At 40.1% G+C, this 21892-nt stretch overlaps 2 protein-coding genes across 2 annotated transcripts in view; one reads left to right on the top strand and one right to left on the bottom strand.

Moving 5' to 3' along the window:
- Positions 1-21440, bottom strand: part of LOC145993862 (isocitrate dehydrogenase [NADP], mitochondrial-like) — a 67138-nt gene extending 45698 nt beyond the window's left edge. Inside the window, exon 1 of the mRNA XM_083129724.1 lies at positions 21203-21440. Coding sequence (XP_082985850.1) covers positions 21203-21302 — 100 coding nt within the window. The 5' untranslated portion in view covers positions 21303-21440. The remainder of the gene's footprint in view (positions 1-21202) is intronic.
- A 31-nt stretch (positions 21441-21471) lies between these two features.
- LOC145993861 (NAD(P) transhydrogenase, mitochondrial-like) overlaps positions 21472-21892 on the top strand; it is a 79248-nt gene continuing 78827 nt past the window's right edge. The window contains exon 1 of the mRNA XM_083129723.1: positions 21472-21645. The gene's annotated coding sequence lies outside the window, so the exon portion shown is untranslated. The remainder of the gene's footprint in view (positions 21646-21892) is intronic.

Genomic DNA, 21892 nt, shown 5'->3' with positions numbered 1-21892 from the left:
TTGGAATAAGAACGAGATATTAATTACGAATAGAGGAAACGGCACATATTGTGTTGAACCCTTTTGTCCAACTGATAACTTCGTAACAATGGATAAATGATATTAAATCTGGTTCACATTAACATCTCTTCGGTCACAAACAAAGTTATTATTAAGACATCATCTGAGTAGCATTTTTCTTAATATCACATTTTTCTTTCATGCTTCGTAGCACCCTTCCTTCAATGACACCTCCTTATCTTACGCATCTAAAAGTCTGCGAGTGGTTTTCCTTATGAGCTAACTCTCCCTTCATTGTTTTCGGCTCATCTTTCCAAACTGCACGAACGCACAATAGCGTTTCGCTATGAGGCCCCTTAGCAACCGGTTGTATACATGGACGTCCGCAGGATTTTTCCAGGGAAGGGCAAGGAAGGCATTTTTTCCAGGGGGGGGGGCAAACAAGTCACATTTTCCCCCAAAAGAGTGTAGTTCCCTAAAAAAACATTGCTTAAATTTGAATTTATGGTGCTAATGCAATAATTAAAACATATTATTGTGGCTAAAACGAAATTATATGTGTGAAATAGATAATTTTTGGTTGACTTTCATTTCCATAGGGCGCACGGCCCGCCCTTGACCCCTCCTTCCGGACGCCCATGGTTGTATAAACCCAACATGGCCGTACCCATGCGCGGGACTAGAACACGACGCCACCAACGTATAGCTTGGCAGGAATATTCCCATGAATTTGGCGGACCAGACGTTATCCTGAACCGCTGGCAACTAAACTGCTTGGTAATGCTAGGTTGCGAACGTTTAAGGGGGCAACAACACGCACAAGTTTTGTCACGTTTAAGCTAGTTTATGCAGATAGACTAATCCAGACTATTCCCGCCCGCCATAAGAACTAAACGATGTAAACAAATGCACGTACTTGAGAAGTCTTGTTGGTTATTCGAATGACAGCCAGAGGCGTACGCAGAGAGTGGGGTGGGGGATCCTAAAGGGGTTACACAACTACGAAATTTTGAGAAAAAGAAAAGCAGTGTATAACTCCGGAAAAAAACAGTACCAAATGCAAACTCGCCGTAAAACGACCCCCGCTTGCCATTTTTGAGAGTGGGAGAGTTTCTAATGTACGAATTATCTTATTGTATATGCCAGCCTCCTGAAAGAAATCCTGCGTACGACAGTGATGACATCTGTTCAAAAACCTTCCGCGTATTACATGTGACGAAGGAAAAGCCAGCTATACCACTCAAAGTAGCCGACATATTGACGTTGTAGGAACTTATATATTGAGGTGTACAACTACGACCAACATCTTCATGTACACGTAGAAAAGAAAGTAAAGAAACTATCTCAGAAATCACGTGATATTGTTTACATTAACTTCGTTCTTACAGTTTCCGGAACCTCTTAATTAGATATGTTATAAGCAGAGCGAATGTTATTTTTAGGGTGCACAAAAAAGGACACTAAAAATAACAAAAGCATCAAAATAGGCAGTGGGCATAAGCTTATTTCAATTCTCTGTTAGCTGCAAATCTAGTAATTTGAATATTTTGTTTCCTATTGTATTTTTAATATTTTGCGTCGTTTTTTTGTTAGTTCTGGCTAATCCCGACGATGGTGAATGGATTAAAGTGACGAACGAGTACTCACAAAACCAGATATTACCTTCCACAGTAGTGAGAAGTGAGCAAAAGCATTTAAAGCAAAAATTATTCAAAATGGGCATTAATCATCCCACCAGGCATTGAAAGGCACTATAAGAATGCATTACTAGACTCTAGACAACATGAAACTTATTTAACATAGGTATTAACATAAAAGCAAAAATGCACACCCTAGTTAATTTTGTGTGAGTTGAGTTTCTACTTGCTCCGAAACTTAATATGTTAACTAGATTATAATAATCCTAATTTCGTTACTAGTTTATCTACCGGAAGCTGACTTTAGCCAATCAGAATCGAATTTCAGTCACATGCGACACCTGGCGGAAAACTATCATTGCAAGAATGATCTATAATGAATTAACCGGGTTAAAAGTAAATAAATCGAAACCTTTGCTTTGAGTGTAACTATTTTTTGTAGGATAAAATGTTATTTAGTATACGTGTGTCCATAATGACTATGCACAGAGATGTCATTTCTGAATGCATAAATACTAAGGACTGTTTCGTTTATGCTGAACAATCAACAATTTCTCAACTGTGATGAGGCGTAATGCGTACAGTGAGATCCACGAGAATTACCGTGCAAATTGTCCATCAACATGTTCGTGCACTTTATTTGACCCAATAAGAGCTTCAAAAATTAAAAGAAAATTCAAAACAAGCTGTTGACAACTTCTGCATCAGCATACGTAAAAATCCATATCTTAAAAGCACATAGGACGTTAAAGAAAAATTAACGAAACATGGATCCCACTGTACAACAAACTTACAACTCGTTTTTATCTGGCAACATGTTTTATGATGAAATGCCCGTCGAGCAACTTCTGATAGGTACTATTTTCATGTGGAAAACTAGAGAGGCATGGAATTTAGGTTATCTTACGAACAGAGAAAAACAGCTTACCGTTTTCATCTAAGAAAAAACTAAGTTCAGGAAAAGCACTTCTTGCCCTTTACAATACAAAAAGTACAAATATGTTTCCTTCAAAAACATAATAAAATAAAATGTCATATGGCATTAACTGATGTCACGTCCATTAGAGAACCCATCCAATTTACATAAACACTTAAAAATCCTTTCTAGATCTACAGGTAAGTATACTTATCGCTTTTTAACCGCAGGTTACCTTCTGACTGAAGTGACAAGCGACACGTGTCACTAGGAAAAGAACGTTCTGTAATAAATACAACCTTTCGTACCGAAGCGACATGACAATCTTCGCTCGTCGCTTGCGTGTTACTTGCACTGGGGAGTTTCTCATAGCGTGCATTGTGTCGCACAGTTATGTTCGTTGTGCATGCTTAGTGAATGCTTGCATCTCCAATGGAGTAGTGTCAACGTCGTCAGTTTGTAATCAAGGGCTCTCGGGTTCCATATCCGGTGAAGGCACACAATGTGGTACGGATTCTACCTTAAAATGTAGGCCCAGTCCCGATTAGCCTATATGTGCATAAAGTGGACTTAAGCTCCATGAGCTTTAATACAAAGTTTATTAGTGAACATTTTTTCACACTTGAGATACCCTTGTCGCTTGCCACTTCCCGTGTGAAACTACCGTGTCGCGTGTCACTTGTCGCCTTCATTTGAGGTTCGCGCATGCTCTTACACAGGCTAGAAGGGTCCGTGTTAGTGTACAAAAGTATCCTCCGACACGTGATCAGGAAGTCTGTACTCTACACACAGAAACCAAAATGGGTCAATTGACACAAATATATTGACTCCAGTAACAATGATTCCGGAATACTAGAAATGGAAATCCTCTTGGATAAAGAGCGTCAAAGTGCCAAACCTTTGCGACAAATCTCTATCTTATCAGCACAGACATGGATGAGTGTCGTGTATTAATTGATTAACCTGATAAAAGGCTTCCTTACGGCTACCTCACTGCAAAGGCAAATAAGGTAACAAAATTCAGTGATTTACATTATCAGTTGCAGAGCTTTATTAGGTTTTTCACGTCAAGATACAACAAACGACAAAATTGGAAATCCAATGGTATACAGCACGTCTCTGTATTGATCCATTGTACATTTTCAGTGATTTATTTAAGGATACTATAAAGCAATGTTTCTCAACCGCCGGGTCGCGAGAGGTTCTCCTGAAATTCATTTTAGTTTGCGCAATAATTTCCATTAAGAAATATTGCAGCGGAATATTGTAATTTTTCGGTGTTCAAAATGAAACATGCCAATGAAAAATCAACACTTACGAAATTAATTGAATGATGCTAGCCTGAGGAAACTACAAGATTTCATTAGATCCAATGGTTGATAAATAATTTGAACAACAAGCCCAAGGTATCGTAATATATAAGGTAGCGCCATCCGAAACCTAGTCTGCCCCGAGTCGCGATCATCGAAGCAACTGCGCATGCGCTGACTGGACGAGTCAATTGACAAAATAGGGGTGGAACGGATATGGGGAATAGGTTCCGTGAAATTAGTCTGCTGAAATGTTTCACGCATTTTAACGTCGCTGGCAAAATACGTTAAGGAAGTTATAAGAGTTGTAAAGTCCATCACAAACACAAAGCGAGCGATAAGAAAACAACTGAACGCATACAAACAGAATACTGATCTGAAATCTCGTTTCGTGCATCTATCCACCTACCTCCCCTACAGTGTGAAGACTATCAAGCTAATCTCGTCTTCCACAGTTGGACAACACAATCGAACCGTTACTCTTTATAATTAAGCCACTATTATTCAATTTCAAAGACACATTAAGTAACGTATAAAATTCCAAAAATTAGAAAGGTATTTCCGAGTATCGGAAAATAATTTGCTGGGCTGGTGTCTCACGAAGGTTGAGAGTGAGACGAGACGAGACTTGGCATGTTCTCGTTTCGAAATTTCGGTTTCTCAATACAAAAAAAGCAAGCTGTGAAAATAAATTTTGACGCGATGAATGGTCGATTCCCAATCTTGAATCGACTATTTCGGGTTTGAGTGTGTCCTCAAACGACGGACAAGATTTTTTTTCTGTTAACGATTGTTGCGTGTACACAATCTCTTAAATTGTGTCCAGCTACAATAATATACAAATTAAGATAATCCCAGCTTTTTCGACTAACGACCTTCCTTCCCACACAAATATGGAAGGAAAATAAGGTTATTGTGGCCATTGTGTAATTCCTAGGGAAGTCTGGTTATCACAGAGACAAACACTAATTTCCACGTCTTGCTATGTGGAACCAGTAGCAGGTTAACAAATTCACGAAAAGAGAAAAACTCAAAATGCTGACCAAGGCTGAAATTTATTTTAATTTAAAAAATAAACTAAACGTAACGTTTCAACATTCTAGCAAGGTCTTCTTCAGACTCTGAAAAATTCTCGAACACCTGCATCATTCCTAATAGATGGAATTCCCACTTACGATCTGCTTACAGCGCACATCATGCCTAACTGATCGATCGCACGAATACATGGACTAAGGACGGACACTGGATAGGCTTACTATTCGCGAAAATTTCCCAAGTCTTCTGTAAATTTCATTACATTATATTTTTAGCGTACCATCAACTCCGCTTATACTGAAACTGCACGGATTCAGAAAATTGTTTCATTGTATTCGTACTTCACTGAAACCGAAATGCCGTCCCTTAACCTGAATTAAGGTTAGCAGTGACAGAGGAAATGAAAGAGCGAAGGCGTGTTTTGAAGATCTGTACTGTACTTATGTTATGATACTAACAATGATTTATTTTTAGGTTTACTAAAACCGAGGTTGAGTGTTCACTATAAACGAAACGTGTCATGTCTAGTTCATTGTTTTTTTAAATTATAGGCACGTCAGCATATTGACGATTTGTGTCCGTCAGACAAAAAGGGAATTAGCCCCTTAACCAAAACAAAAATTGGGGGCATGACCCTAACAAGAAAACAGAATTTCTGTTAAAAAGCTTCTTCACAATTTCTAAAACGAATACGGTCATCGGCTTCATCCCAACAACTACAACTAAAGTGTCATCTGAGGATAAAATCCTCCATACTTAGTTTAGAAGCTGAGGCTTTAAAGGCGCACTCAGCACATTTAAGACAAACACGGGGCAACACGACCCCACAGAGTTTGTTTTTCATGTCCACTTAATGCATAGAAAGGCTAATCGGAGCTGGACCTACAGTTTAAAGTAGAATCCGAATCATTATGTGCCTCTACTGAATATCGAACCCGTGACTCCTTCATTGCAATGCGACGACGTTATCTCTACGGAGAGGTCCATGAATCACACTATATACTAACTGTGGCGCCAGATCCTCGTTGGCCTGCAAGGCTGCAGTTACCGGGATGTACTATAATGGAAGCGTGGGTGACACTTGGGTGCCTTCTCCGAAGGTCACGCCTTACATGCCGTATAATATATTTGGGTCGGGGAAAGTGATTTAGATTCACTGTAGCCGAATGTTCACTGCATCTAGAGTTGATGAAATGGGAGTAATGGCCGTGCTCACAAGAAACACTACTTTCAGGCATTTCATGTGACCGACGACAAATATTCGAAAAAATCCATACTATTTAATATAAATTATATTTACGTATTTTCTACTCTTACGGCGGCCGGTCCTAGTTCTGGCAAGGGAAGTGGGGAGCGGGGATTACGCCGCAGATCAACCAGACAACAGCGGTGCCGAGATTTACGACGCGGCGGAAAGAAGTACTACGTGAACCTCGTTCTACTGGCTGCTGAGTTTCTTATCGTGCTGGATTGGTCGCTTCCCCGCTCCCCTTGCCAGCATTAGGATCGGCCGCCGTAACAGTAGAAAATATCTTTAGTAGCAGACTTTTCCATGATTATGAACACTTATGAAATTTCCGGACTTGCCTTTAGTCACTTTCTCGGACTTTTCCAGTGTATCCAACTGGGAACCCTGCTTGAGTGTTCGCGCGAATCCGCCTTATATTCCATCCAAGGATAGCGCACACTCCCACATCGGCATGCACCTAAATAATTCACGCCTTATGCCACGCATATCCAGAAATACTTCGGAAACTGCGGAAGGATAAACTTGCACAAACAAAAAGAAAAAATCGAGGCAGTTTGGAAAAAAGAAGCTCTACGCCTGCTACTGGTTCTTAACTTTACAATCCCTGGCTCGTTTTAATACGCGGCTCACATTCAACAGTCTATTGACTAGAGTGTTGTTTTAACTGACGTGTTATGGTTAGTGGAGAAGACTTCCACACCACATCTAAAACTGATGAACGTTTAAGTTTCCGCTGGCAAAGTAAAGAAAGACGCTAACTGACGCTGCTTGGCCCAGGCTTGTAAACACAGCTCGACTGCCGAATTCGTGATCGCACTTTTTTTAATGGGGCTTTTGTTTCGCGATTGGCTTCTAAATGCGGTAGCCTAATTAGGATTCCCGTAATGTAATCGCTGGTAATAAGATATGCAATCTCTTCATTATGACGTCATTATAGGTCTGCGGTAAAGCTAGTGCACAAAAGCACAGAAATATCAAACTACTGGAGGATTACGTCACTGCAGTGAGGGAACGCAAGATTTAAATTTTAAAGTTTAAACAACATTTCGAAAAAACAAATTTCTACTTGCAGATTTGATTTAGCCACTTTGCGCTAGTGTATGGATCATTTTCAACTGAGCCCATCTCATAGTTCTCAAGTTCAGCGAGAAGTCGCTAAATCTGGAGATTGCTAATGGCAGTTGGCGACAAGATTTGTGAAAATGGGACGGCCGCTTTCGACGCTTTAGCGACTAATCTGTGTATATCGTGTATGTATGTACAATGTACACACCCACACACACACGAACACTATATTTGTTATTTGAGGTCGCTTCCTTGGCACTTTCAGCAAATCGCGACAATAAAGATGAGTGATGAAATTGATGAAGAGACCTGAAGAAACAATACCCACGTCCAAGCCGGGATTCAAGCCCAGGAACTTCTGTTACAAGATAGACCTGCTCGCTCTGCGTACGCGCCCGCTTCTGTGATGTGCTATCTTTCGAGATACGCGTCAAACATGGCTATGCAACGTTCTTGTACACAAGTGTGAAGTTACCCATATCTTTCATTCGAACAAAATAATCTCACTCAGTTAAAGAAGAATGCAGACCGACCGCCGCACAGTGGACCATAATTCTGAAAATGGGGACAAAAATCTGAATTTGTGAATAGATACACTTTAGGCTGTCAGTATTTCTAATAAAATAATATAATACATAAAATTATTCAAATTCTGTAGTTATTCACATGATAGCAGTGCAAAATAATAAAGTAACGTGTACAAAGAATGCCCTGTGGTCATGTACTGAAAAAAAAGAACTGGAAATTGCAACATCACATAAGATCAGTTAAATCCTGTGCTTGTTGTCATGGAAACACTACCAAATGAAGTCACGGTGGTCCAGTCAGTAGTGTGTGACTGCCAAGAGGGGACTCGGGTTCGATTCTCGGAGTTTGTGATCTACGGTTGTAGGTTTTTTTCCTGGCCTAGTTTCTGCATAAAAACAGCTCGGGTTTATACATCATGTAATAAATCTGTACCCAGAGGCAACCGGGGAGGGAGATGGGGTCAGCATGGTGCTGATCGCTTTGCCTCCACATCCCCCGCCCGACCCTGTGGCCGAGTGGTTAGCACATCGCGATGCGACGCCAAGGGTCCCGGGTTCGAATCCCGGTCGGGTATGGTTGTTTGTGAATGTCCATTTTCATCCATTTCATCATTTCATCACTCATCCCCATCTTCGCAAATTAGCCAAGAGGCACAAAACGCGAAGTAAAATAAACTAAATCAATCAATCAATCCACATTCCCCCATATTCCTTCATCATGGCACGGTGCCGTGGGCAAGATGATTTTAACCTAACTTACACTACGAAGTAAATTTTACTACAGTGCACTTTGTTCATATACTGACTGAGATAAACTTTAACCTTCACTTTCATTGTTAGTAGTGGATAGATTTTCCATTGGTCATGCAGATTGTTGGGGTTCATCCGACAAACTGATGTCGAGCAAGCGAGTGACGTCTTCTTATAGCGTACATGATTTATTATCACGCAACGGCCAAAGGCTTTATGGTAGTGGATCAGACGAGTTGAGCAGATGATGTATAAGATCTTCACTGGTAGAAATTCGGGAGCTTTCGCGGGAAAGTCGCTCACTTAATGTTCTTGATTCTTGCTATTTGAACCTCGACTAAAAACAGCTGCTGCTATGGAATCAGAACCGTGGACCAAGATCGTGTGTACGGAATCGGATATATGTACGTATAATGCCATAAATATTCTGTTACAAGAAATTTCACAGTTATCAAAGCATATTCATGAAAACTGAACGTTAGTACGGTGACTTGACGATTGTCTTTACAAAATAGTTGCATCGTTTGATTAACACCTTCTTGATGCCTGTGATTTTCACAGACTTTTTTTAGAATCCTGAGAGATTTGGTGTGCTGTCTTGCCATCATTAGACATGTCACTACCATCTTGTTTAGGCTTGTTAACGAAAATGCCCATGACGCGTTTTAATTTCTCCTGGACGTTCCGTTTTTAGAGCTTTCGTTTCTGCTCTGCCTCTCTTCAATTCGATTCGACACGACATGTCAAGGAAAGAGTCAAGAATCAAATCCATGCACGTACGATTGACAGTGAGAACTGAATATCTGCCGCTCTTTAAGTGATCTTGTCAAATTTGTTTCCATTTCTGTCGGCCAAATGTAACCCACCTGAACAGATGATATACCGCTCGCTTTGTTGCAAACTAAGGCGTGAAAAAACTGTCAGATCTTCCCGAATACCAGATGAATGGTGTGTAGGACAGATACTGTATCTGATCCCCATTATATTCAGAATTTGATCGGGTTACATTATATACTACTTTCTAATGCAATTCTATTTCAATGGAGGCTTATTTGCCGGTGTGAAATCATAAGCAACTGGCATTCTTTTTAACATTTCGTGACTGAGAATAGGCACGAGTTGGCAGCCAGTTTTTTTCTTGGTTGCTTTTTATAAGACCAATTCAATCATTCGGGACAAACATCTTCATCTACCTGTTCCTACAAATTTTGAAAGTCAAATGGAAGACACACATGTCATTGCAACTCAGCTGAAAATGGCAGCGTATGAACATGTTTGTTTGACAATGTCCAAAATTCAGTAAATCATTTCTTACTGTACCCATATGAAGTACATACCTTGATGTGTATATAGAATATATGCAACATAAGCCCACACAGACAGGGATCTGAGAAATCAAGACCAGTCTCAATTGGCGAAACGGTGTGCCAAACGTCTGTGAAATGGCATTTGGCAAATGTATGGGTTTTGCCCACCTCAAATCCTCATTTACGTTAACATCTGGATGGAACTATTTGCGTTTTTAGGTAGCCCCATCATTGTTCTACGAGGAACTATTAAGAATTCTGGCCCAATGTGCGCCGACATGAACTTTTGATTGACAGTTGTTTTAAGTCAACTTTATGCACGGGAAAGCTAATCTGGATTGGACCTACAGTTCAAAGTTGAATCCCAACCACTATGTGCCTTCAGCGGGTATCGAACCCGGGATCCCTTGATTACAAGGCGACGACGCTATGACTGCGCCATCAGGGAGGCCACCGGCATGAACTTATCTTGAACTTTCTTCGTGTGAAATATATCATCCATTAATATGAGTCGATTATCTTATGCTATTCTATACGTTGATAGATGATGCTAATGTGGAATAACCAATAACAAACTTTCCAAGAACTTCATGGTAGTAGAACATTTTATTTTAAGTCGCAAAATTTAAACCAGGCACCCAGAAATTTTGTCGTAATGGACCCGTTTACAGAAAAGTGATTACCCTGATTTTTACAGAAAAGTGGTTTCCATGATTTCTTAAGAAAAAAATACGTCCCGATGTAGTGGTATTGTCGCCTTGTAATCAAGGGGTGAAGGCCCACAGTGGCACACACTAAACTGTAGGACCAGTCCAGATTAGTCCAACTGTTCATAAATGGGCTTAAAACCCACGAAATTTTGCAGAAAAGTATTTTCCGTTACTTTTCCAGATTTTTCCGACTGGAAGCACACCGCACTGTCAAACCACAGAGAAGAGAATCCTCTTGTCTGCGGTCAAACTTTCAAAATGATCGCCGAAAAGAGCAAAGAGCCTGAAGAATAAGTCATGGCAGAACTTGGAATCATTGCGAATCACAATTAGGGTTAGTAATTTTTAAAACGTACGCTGGATCGCTAGTGAACTTTTTTCGCGAACACCGTATGATAAACTGCCTAATAACCACAACAAATCATTCCAACACGCGGTTCCAATATTTGCAGACTTACATAACTATGCTTGCGCTGTACGTAATACGTATACGAAGTCCAAGGTTAACAAAAAGTGTACACCCATCACGATTTTGATAAAGGAAGGATTTTTTTGTATTTTTTTTCACCTAGTTAACTTAGATGGGCAGCCCATGCGGCACGAATGGGAGAGGAAAGAAGAGTACAGGATTCTTGTTGGTACACCTGTAGGAAGACCAAGACAAAGATGGAGGGACAAAGTTGAGATGGACCTAAAGGAAATCGGTAGGGAAAGACTTGATTGATCTTGGCCAGGATAGGGACAGATGATTGATTGAGTTGGTGTTTTAAGTCCACTTTATGCACAGTAAAGCTAATCGGGACTGGACCTCCAGTTTAAATTGGGATCCGAACAACTATGCCTCCGCCGGAAATCTAACCCGGGACCCTTCGATTACAAGGCGGCGACGCTACCACTGCGCCATCGATGAGGCCCGATAGGGACAGATGGAAGGTTTGTGTTGCTGCAGCCATAAACCTTTGGGTTTACGAATGCTAGAGAGTTAACTCCACGATTGCACTGAAGTTGTTCTTATGAGTACTATTTCGCAACGTGTAGATAACTCCTTAAATCTGAGCTATCAGTGGACATTTGTCACTTTTGTAGACAGGTAGAAAGTGTGTATGTTTGCCCTTGAACCAATCTAGGAAGCTTCGTTACGATAGGTTTTTGTTTTGCGCTTCATTGCCAAACTTATCAGCCACCACGGTGACTTAGCAATAGGGAATGGGTAAACTTTGTGGAATGCCTCTACTTTTCCATAATTTCTTGGTTCAACTGCACAGGATAACAGATGTTGACTGGCCAAAGAGGGGATACGACTGAGGGTAAAGCAACCCTCTACCTACCACCCTTGGACCCTGATTCATTTGGAGTACGAAAGCACGTCTGTTCTTTCATCGCGTTGGCCAAGAAGTGAACTGTCATGGAAATATGTCATTAGTTTAAGAGCACTTGAAGCATATTTTGATAATTCAATTATCGCATTATGTAAGACCAAATAGCAAAAAGCGATACCCAAAAGTTCCCGGACGACTTATTAAAAAAGAAAGAAAAAAAAGCAGTTCAATTCGAAGCTGCCTTGTGTGCGTTCTGAAAGGTTTTGGGACCGAATCATCAGTGGAGTATTTACACTTTTCAGGGAGAAGGGCTTTGTGGTAGAAATGGGGGTAAGGCAGGGGATAGTATCATTGGCTGGGTGGTCATAATTTCTACTGCTTCAGTCATGTCCATTTGTATTTTACAATTTTACGTCTCTTATACATCTTTAGGTTCATTATGACGGGTGAATGAATGATAATTCGATGAAAGCGATGAAGTTACAAAAGTATAACCAGGCAGAATTTCGAACCCTAATCACTTGATGGTAAGACCGTGACCCAACACACTACCACCCGCGTTTGGTTTCGAGCTGTAAAACCAGGAAATAAAATGCAGCCGCTGCATATAAAATACAAGCTGCTCTGCGGTTCGCCGAGCCTCTTAATAAAAAGGTACCTGGCGCGAGCATGGTGCTGATCACATCAGCTCTATTATGACCTACATCGAGAATGTGTGGAGGCCCTGCAGGTTCAGTTCCGATTTATCTCCTGTCTGTGCATAAATTAGCCTTAAAACAAAACCCAATCAAACTCAAAGCACCGCACAGGGATAACTTGGCCTTTTTAATTCTTTTTTTAAAAATAAATATGCATCCAGTACAACTGGGTGTAATTTTAGTTTGGAGTGTGTAAATTAGCATTGTGATGCTTCGCAATATTGTGAAGTTATTTCGGATTTTCAAGTCTTGCCAGCTTATTTTGAGTGATAACAGGTATTCCCAAACCTGTGCTACATCCTTGCAGCGACAAGCATCCATAGTACATAGAGGAATAACCTTTACGTTTTGCTCGTTCAGACGCTACGAACGCCAATGTATATCCTGTATGTATGCAACCACGCGTCACATTCACAGTTGCCACGGACATACGTAATTTCTATCGGAAAACTTTTTTTTTGAGTTCGCCGCGGGCGGACTGTGTAACCAAATAATACAGGGGAATGTGAAAAACCCTTCTTAAAACTTCTATCTTTCTTTCATGCAACAATATAGAACAGGTTATGTAACACCTGAACATGTGGTGATACATGCATGATTTAAGGCAAGGTTAAACTGGATGGTAGACGAGACCGAGATTAATCTTGATTTGATGATTCCGAGCTGTGTGTATACGCAGTGAAAGTTTATACGGTTACACACTGTATGTTGTTTATACTATATACTTCGAGACTTGTCCTTGGAGACAGAGGGGAGAACGAGATATCCGCCGGTGTGTCTGATGACAATGTTTCCATAGCGTCCAGTCCTTTTATTGTTTTCCGACAGAGAAAATTAATGTCAGTGGCAATCCTCAATCTTGCTCCATAATACGTATAGCAGGGTCAAAATTGCAGGTTTTTAGAGGCCTCGTAGCTTCAACAACAGGCCAGGAAAAGCAAAATATTGCCAAGAAGCTGTTCCTCTTTAGTTAACTTTTTACTAACGAACTCTTGCCACTTCACATCCAGATCCCGTGTACCAACAGCAAATGCAACAACTTCTTATATACAAAAGTTTCAAGGATATCCCTAGAACAAAGGTCGCTTCTCTATAGGCCACAAACCATGTACAGTTCATTAAACGATCCTCCAGGCTTCCATCTAGCCAAGCAGGCTTTCAGAACTGCGTGCATCAAGCAGCTGAAAAGCAATTAATAGTTATTGTGCCCTAGTTATTGTTTTATACTTGTTATATATGTCTGTGTGCCCGTGCTTCTCATATGTTAACTTCTTTTTTTCCTCTGTTCATATCCTGATATAAAATGGATTTATCTATATTCAGGATTTTTCAAATAAATAAATAAATAATATACGCGCTCTGAATTTGTCAGTGTTGTACAGCGACACCCTGTATATATTCACTGAAGCTGAACGCGTGTGAAGATGTAACGCTTATTATTAACATTCAGCGTTCGCATGCAAACTTGATGGGCCTTTTCCTGCCTCGACCGCCAGCAAATATTTGCAGGAGGAGGAACGCAAAGCGAAACAGCTTTGGAGTCGATAAGTCACGAACGCGAAATCAAGCATCAACAGGAAACAAGCAGTTCCTTACAAATATGGAAATTAACCATGTTTCTGGGCTCTCACAAGCTAACATCGAAAACTTGGTCAACTGCATCTCAGATTTCAAGAGTTTAAAACAAACTGTTGCAGTGTGACCTTGAAAATGTTTACGTTTGTCAGTGAAGCGGCAACAATTGCTCAGTAACAATGGCGCTGTTCACTGCAAGCTCCACACAGTTGTTGCCACTCGCAATGCAAGAGTTGTGGATGTAAATGCACCCCCCCCCCCAAAAAAAAAAAAAACCAGCACGGCATGGTGGTGATCCTGCCACGAAATGCTACGTCTACTTCACTGCAGCAGCAAGCAGGACAAAAAGGGTCATAAAATGTCTCACCCCTTGCTGATAGGGGATGGGGGCAAGTTTTGGCAACGGTGGAAGCTGGTTTGTCGCCGTGGTTAATTTTTCGTAGACACATGTGCTGTTGTATGCAGCTGTAGTAGGAAGAAAGAGTAAAACCTTCAACTGACAGGCGAGCTTTAAAAAAAATACTTCAGATGCGAATCACCAACCCTCTGCAGCAGTTTTACTCATCACTAGAGCCCGGAAGTTTGGCAAAATGCCTCTTTTTATCTACTGCATATATTGATAAAAAAAATTTCGGATATACGTTTTTTATGTTGTTTCGAATGTTTTAGAAGCCTTTTCATTTTGCCTATTTGGGACCCCAGTGCCTATTTTTAATTATAATGCCTTTTTTTGCCTCTTTCAATGAAATTTCACCATTTTTTTTAAAAAAAATGTTTATATAAATTATTTTTCTCCCAAAAAACGTTGTTGGCATTTATTTTTCTTCAGTTTATTATGTGAATAATTTCGCCTTATTTAAGTAATATTGAACTCACTCATGTTTCAACATTGCTGAAGGAGGAAAGTGTGAGGAAAAAGTATTTCATGCTGAGTTAGGATATTGCCTTTCGGTTAACATTTCCTTGTGCATGATTGACTGCTGAAAACCTGCACATTTTCGACAGACGGTACTATTCTTCCCTGCAAGATATGTGAAAAAACAATCAACCATGAGAAAAAATACTTTATATCTCAGCATGTGTCAACAGCAAAACATAAATCTGCAGCTGCTAAAATGATCGGACAGAGGAAGATATCACTAATTTCAACAGTGGGTACTTCATCCAACAGGCAATGTCAGTTTTCTCTTGAACTGTGCAAAGCTTTCATGGAAGCAGGAATACCTTTCTGGAAAGTGGAAAACAAGTCACTGAGGAAGTTCCTGGAGAAATACACTAAAGAAACGGTGCCGTCGGAATCTAAGCTGCGGAAAACATATTTAAGTGTCTGCTACGAAGAAGCTCTGCGAAGAACTCGTGCTGAAGTTGTTGGAAAGATGATCTGGATTTCAATAGATGAAAGTACTGACGCTATGGGACGCTACATAGCCAACGTCATCTTAGGAACTATGGTACCAACATGCGGAGAATCCTCGTCATTTCTTCTCACGTCAGAACAACTAGAGAGAGCCAATGGTTCGTCAATAGCTCAGTTATTCTCAAATTCCCTACTTCTGCTCTGGCCAGATGGTGTACAGTGATGCAGCTCCCTATATGAAGAAGGCTGCCATAGCATTGAAAATTCTCTTCCCGAACATGCTTCATATCACATGTGTAGTTCACGCAATGCACAGAATCGCCGAAGAAGTTAGTGTTGCACCCAGAAATGGATAGGTTGATTTCGAACACAAAGAAGATATTTCTGAAATCTCCCTCTCGAACCCGAAAATTTCAGGAAGTTGCGCCTAACTTAGTTTACCTTAGTCTTGACGAGATGGGGAACCTGGATATAGCAGCTTATATTATGCTAACAACCTTGATAAAATAGTGAGGTGATCGATGCTCTTCCAGAAAATGAAGCGGCTTCAATTCGTGAAATGAAAAAACTCATGTGCTATTCAGAACTGAAGAATGAACTGTCGTTTATTTTTGCACATTATGATGCATTGCCAGAGACAATTACAAAGCTAGAAAAAAGAGGTGAGACTCTTATAGCATTCATGATAATCTTCGAGGAATCTACGCAGCAGATGACGGAAGTATCAGGAGAAAAGGGGTCAGCTGTCAGTGCAAACGGGTAGTGAGTGCAAAGGAGGACTTAAAACAATTGAAAACAATATGTGATATTCTAAAAGGTGAAAATGCTGTTACCGAAATTAATCCAGCTTGTTTTATGTATGCTCCAATAACTTCTGTCGAAGTAGAAAGATCGTTTTCTATTATGAAAAACATTCTCTCTGAAAGACGACTATCAATGAATGTTGAGAACTTAAAAAAACTCCTTGTAGTTATGTGCAATCAAAACGGAGAAAATTGAAATGCTCTTCCCAATGTAGATTTTGACATTTTGCCAGAAATTATAGATAAAAGTAAGTGACTTCCAAATGTGCCTTTTTTCGGTTTATTTTGCCTTTTTTTCATTTTTAGTGCCTATTTCCCACATTAGAAATGCCTTTTTGCCTGCCTATTTTAACGAAAATAAATGACAACTTCCGGGCTCTACTCATCACATTTTAGTAGAATGGAATCATATATTGAGCGAGCGTGTTTCGGCCTCGCGGGCCGATCTCACAACAAACTTTTTACAATAAATATCCCTCCTCTACAAAGTCCTACATACATTATAATTAAGTATTCCTGTTATTTAGCGTGAGTGATGATATGAAGGGGCACTCGCAAACTACACCCATGCCAGAATTCGAACCCGGGACCCCTTGCGTCGAATCCATTCCACGTACTTACTTTTTAGCCCCGTATGGCGGAGTGGTTAGCTTTACACACGAGATCAGAGATCCTAGGTCAGAGTCCTCGCAAAGGCATGGACAACTGAGATATTAAGGTATATTTAGCACCCAAATGGCCACATATTGGCTTTTGTGAAACATGTAGGGAGTGTTAGGGGTTTGTGTCATTTGCTTATTCCATGATCCATTCAGTCATTCTCATCGACGCGATTAACGCAACAGGTGCAAAACCGGCATGCAACAAGTAAAACAGAAATTTACTTTCAGGATCACTTACAATCAGACAAGAAAAAATTGTCCCAGGGCAATTTTGGGAGATTCTAGTTAACACTACTCACAAATAGTTTGCAACATTGTCCTTGCTGTCTAATTAATACTGATATAAAAACTACGCCTTATACAAAGAGACATTATCAAAACGCTGGATGCGTGCAGAAGAAACCACCTGAAACAATTTGTCTCGGTTTGCACAGAACCTTTCAAGCAGCCACTCGTGGAATGGTCCTTCCACAAGATCTCGACAACAGCAGCGATGAATGAAGCCACTGGCAGAAATAGCGTCGTCCAATTAGAGAGCTGGTTCCCAAGTCGTAGCGAATCGCAGATATGCTAGCGGACGCGCTTGAATAATTTAAATCGATCGTGATATAAATTAAACTCTTCCATATGCTCAAGTTTCTACGATAGCCATGACGTAAAGACGAAACGCAGAATGAATGCGGAAACAGACTCGTATTCGCACATATGTGCACATTCAGGTGTGTCAGTCACTGGACGTTTCTGGAACTTTCCGTAGTACTATATTCTGGCCGTCGTATCAACCGGTGTCCATTCACAGCGCAGAACGGTTACTTTTACAAAATCCTGTTTCCCACACATTCCCGATCTAGACCACTTTGGAGGTGACGTGATCAGCACCAGCTCCGGCCGATACCCCCGTACCCATTGATTTGAGGCTGGGTGAGCCCCAGAGCCGCTTTATGCGGGGACGAGGCCGAACAATTTCCTACTTTATATCACCCACAGGTCTCCCGATGCTAAAAAAAATAACTTATTACAAAAACAGGATTACGTACGCAAAAATGTTTGTCAAAGTTTTCTTCAAGTGCACTTTATGCCCTAATAGGCTAATCGGGACTAAACCCGCAGTTTAAAGTGTGTCTGAAACAATGAATAAATTGACTTCCAGCGGAGATCGAGCCCAGGACTCCTTGATTACAAGGCGGCACCGTCAACACTACGTCATAGAGGAACCTCAACATTATGTATGTACATATTTGTTTTGTGTCTAAATTAAATGTGACGAACCCCTACATCCTCGTTCTCCTAATTTTCTTGGCAACAATTCAGCAATACTCCGGGTTCGAATCCAGGTCTGGGAATACACGTTATTTGTGAGTAGTCCATTATTTTCATCTAACCGCGACTCAATGTACTTTTACTCTGGAGTGTACAGGGTCAACGAAATTAGTAATAAATTGGGTTTTATACAGTATATATCGATCCACTTGTATGTTTAATTGTATCTTCTGCAAATATGCTGTAGAAAGAAACAGCTGCCGGAATACTAAGTGAGGTGAGTGTACAACCTCTGTTTGCTTATGAGTAGAGCTCGGAAGTTGACCTAAAAAAATGTAAAAACAAAATGACCTTAAAATTCTTAAAAAATGACCTAAAAATAATTTTCGCTCTGAAAATGAAAGCTTGATTTTTCCATAAATCACAAGAGTAATTGAGGGTCATTCCATGTCAAGTGAACCAAATTTTCGTCAATTTTGAACGTAACCATCTCTGACTGTATTCATACTTAGCTGTTATAAAGTAACATCTAAGGTAGGAAAAACTGCAAAATTGCAGATTTGTATCTGTTTTAGTTCTCCAGTTAGAACCCTCTGAAATATGGAGAAAAGCACAATTTTCGGAACACATGCAATAATTATTATAATACAGACCACCAAGAGGTTTCACACAAAGTATTTTAAGTTTGTTGGAGAAAAATTATTTTTACCACAATAAAATGATTTAATGCATTGCAAACATTTCAGTTAAAATAATATTGTACTTTTCCATTGACCGTATTTTCGATTAACGGCGAATTTGCTTAAAGAACCATGTCAGGAAATTTAAATATGTAAGTTATGCTAGCAAATGCATTTAAAATTCACGAAACAAGAGAGAAAAAAAGCCTCAAAATGAAGAAAAATTCAATCAAAACTGCAACAAATGCTGAAAAATAACATTGAAGCCAAAAAATTAAAAATACAAATAATGTTTCATGGTCCTAACTGAAGGAAAACTGATATCAGGTTTAGCATCGTTTTGCAGAAAAAATATGATTTGCCATCAACTTCAGAGCCCTACCTATGACTATGACCACAGATATCTGTGCTATGACTGTACACATTTACACGTATATACTAGCTTCCCTGCATGGCGTTGTGTGTGTTGCCTAACTCTACGGCGATGGTCAACCGGAAGAATTCAACAAATGTTAGTCATCGCTGTCGAGCTTATAGGCAACATACATAACGCTACGTAGAGGAGCAAGTATTTTAGGTTGTAGGCGCCCGTGTCCCATTTTTTATTGCAGATGACTGTACACCTGCAGAACTGTGACGACAGCAGGAAAAGTAATTGGGGTAATCTGAGATTTAATCACACACACCACAATTTTTTTACAAAAGCCCATTTGTGATCATTTTGGTGCTTAATGCACCCTTAAAACGCCTTTAAAATTTTCTTCGTGGGGATGGAAAATTCTGATGTGACAATTCGGTCCTTTTAGGGTGAATTCACACCGAAGCGACAGGCGACACGTGTTGCCTGAGGATTTCACAAATCGAACGCAGGTTTCTGCGGTCTGTCACGTTGCTTTTGATTTGCTCGTTCCTACGAGTCGCGTGTCGCTTCGGTATGAAATCTCCCTTATGTGTTACGACTCCTCATAAAATATTTTGCCCCTCCCCTTTTTCCCGGCTAAGCTATTGATAAATGCTAATCAAGCCTTGTACAGCTTACGCGTAACTTCTCACTTTTTACCGAAATTTGAACCAAGAGTTTTTAAACGACACAAAATCGTAGGTCGACTTTTAGTATGTCGAATAATACGAATCTTATTACAATCCTACTCCGATAAATATTTTAAATTTAAATTGACTTTACATGAAGATAATCCGCGCACGTACTATACCAAAGATCGTGTGGCCCGGTAGCTCAATGGTAAAGAACAAGCACATAATTCCAACACCCTGGATTACAGTCCTGGAGAAGACAAGCTTTTTTACCTTAAATTCTTATAATTAAATCGATGGAATTGTTACAAATAAAAGTACAATAATGGACATACTGCTTTCCGAGAGACTACCGTTTGTTTGGATGTACGCAACTATTGGCATATTATGGGAATTTCTACTTCATATTTTTTTCCAACAAAAATCTATGGAGGTTTACATTTGAGCAATTAAAAAAAATGCATATTTTGCTGAGTTGAAATGAGCTCCACATCAGCGAAAGTTTGCACGTTTGTTCAGCATTCTGTCCCAACATTGTCGATCTCGGCTTTAAATGAAGATGGTGTGGTCCTCATTACAACTTCACAATCCAGAATACAGACTGGGCAACACTAAGATTGCAAACTTTTAACATACTTCGGCCAAAAATCAAAGTTTATTTTATGTATGCACAGACTAATCAGGGACCATACATACAGTTTAAAGTGGGTTTCAAACCACTATGTACCTTCACCGGGAATCGAAGCCGGGACACCTTGATTATAAAGCGGCAGCTATGCTACTACGCCATCGGGAATTAACTTGGTCCAGAAATCAAACGATTCCACTTATACAAATTTTAATTATCTAATTTCATTCAAAAAAAATAATTATATAAAAGTTTCTGCACGTACTCCAAATTAGAAGCCTTACCACACCTGCAGCTAGAATTAACGAACATTTTATACAGTTTCAATAGTTTCTTCAAAGTTAGATTAAGTGGTTAAAAAATCACGCTTGCATATGTTGTGTGTTGGCAAATTTCCTTGGTCGGCATTTCAAACCATCGCAGTTTCACGTAGTGTGGTAACATTTTGTGCCATCACCAAATTGTGACCCTTGTATCGCATTCTGTACTCTATATTTCATACTGAAAACGCAGCCATCACTTTATCGTGTTTAACATTCAAAATAAAACATCAAGGCATGTTTGACAGCACATGAATTATAATTTCAACGCTTACCGCATGGGCATCAGTTCTGTCAACGTTGCGAACTTTATACTATAGAATGCATTTTATATGTGAATAAAATATATTTTTTGTACTTACAGTTCCTCTGTTGAATAAACACTCCTGATGTTGCTGATTTTGACGTTTGGGATGTAGTCTGAGCGACGAATTTGCAAAATTTTGTCAGCGTGCCTACCATGCTGCCTGCCAGTTGCCAGTCCGTCCGCGTAGAACAACGATGAACGCCTAAAATATCCCACAATTCTCGCACACGGTGAAGTCGATGCACCCTGGTGGTACGTGAGGCAACTACTGTCGCCGACAGCAAGCGCCGAGTTCCACGGTCGTTTCGCCAATGTTCCGACCGGTGCCGACGGCAAACACCGACAGTGGGAAGGGAGAGTGTCAGCGTGGTGGCAGTTTGGTTCTTTATCAAAAACCAGCGCTGGCTGGTTTAGCAAGGTGGAGTTCATTGCAGTAGACCTCAATTCTACGGCAAGCGGCGAGATCTGATCTTGGCACTTGTGTGAGCATACTACATAGTAAGTATGGTTATTCGTGGTGAAATATAATTGATTCGATTTTAATATTAATTAGAGCAGTGCGTTACGGTTTACATTTTTATTTGTGCAAGTAATTTAGTCCACTACTTTACATTTCAGGTCTAGTTTTTGACATTTCATATACCCGTTAATGCGAGACCTAATTACTTTATCGGTATTAATTCACGTTAGAAGCTCAGTTGAATAAATTTGCTAGTTTTGACACTTGTCTGTAGTGTTCAATTAC

This window comes from Lepisma saccharinum, chromosome 10 (assembly GCF_977018435.1).
Source record: "Lepisma saccharinum chromosome 10, izLepSacc3.1, whole genome shotgun sequence".
Lineage (NCBI taxonomy): Eukaryota > Metazoa > Arthropoda > Insecta > Zygentoma > Lepismatidae > Lepisma > Lepisma saccharinum.
Note: the sequence above shows the minus strand (reverse complement) of the source record. Positions and strands in the feature narration are given on the sequence as shown.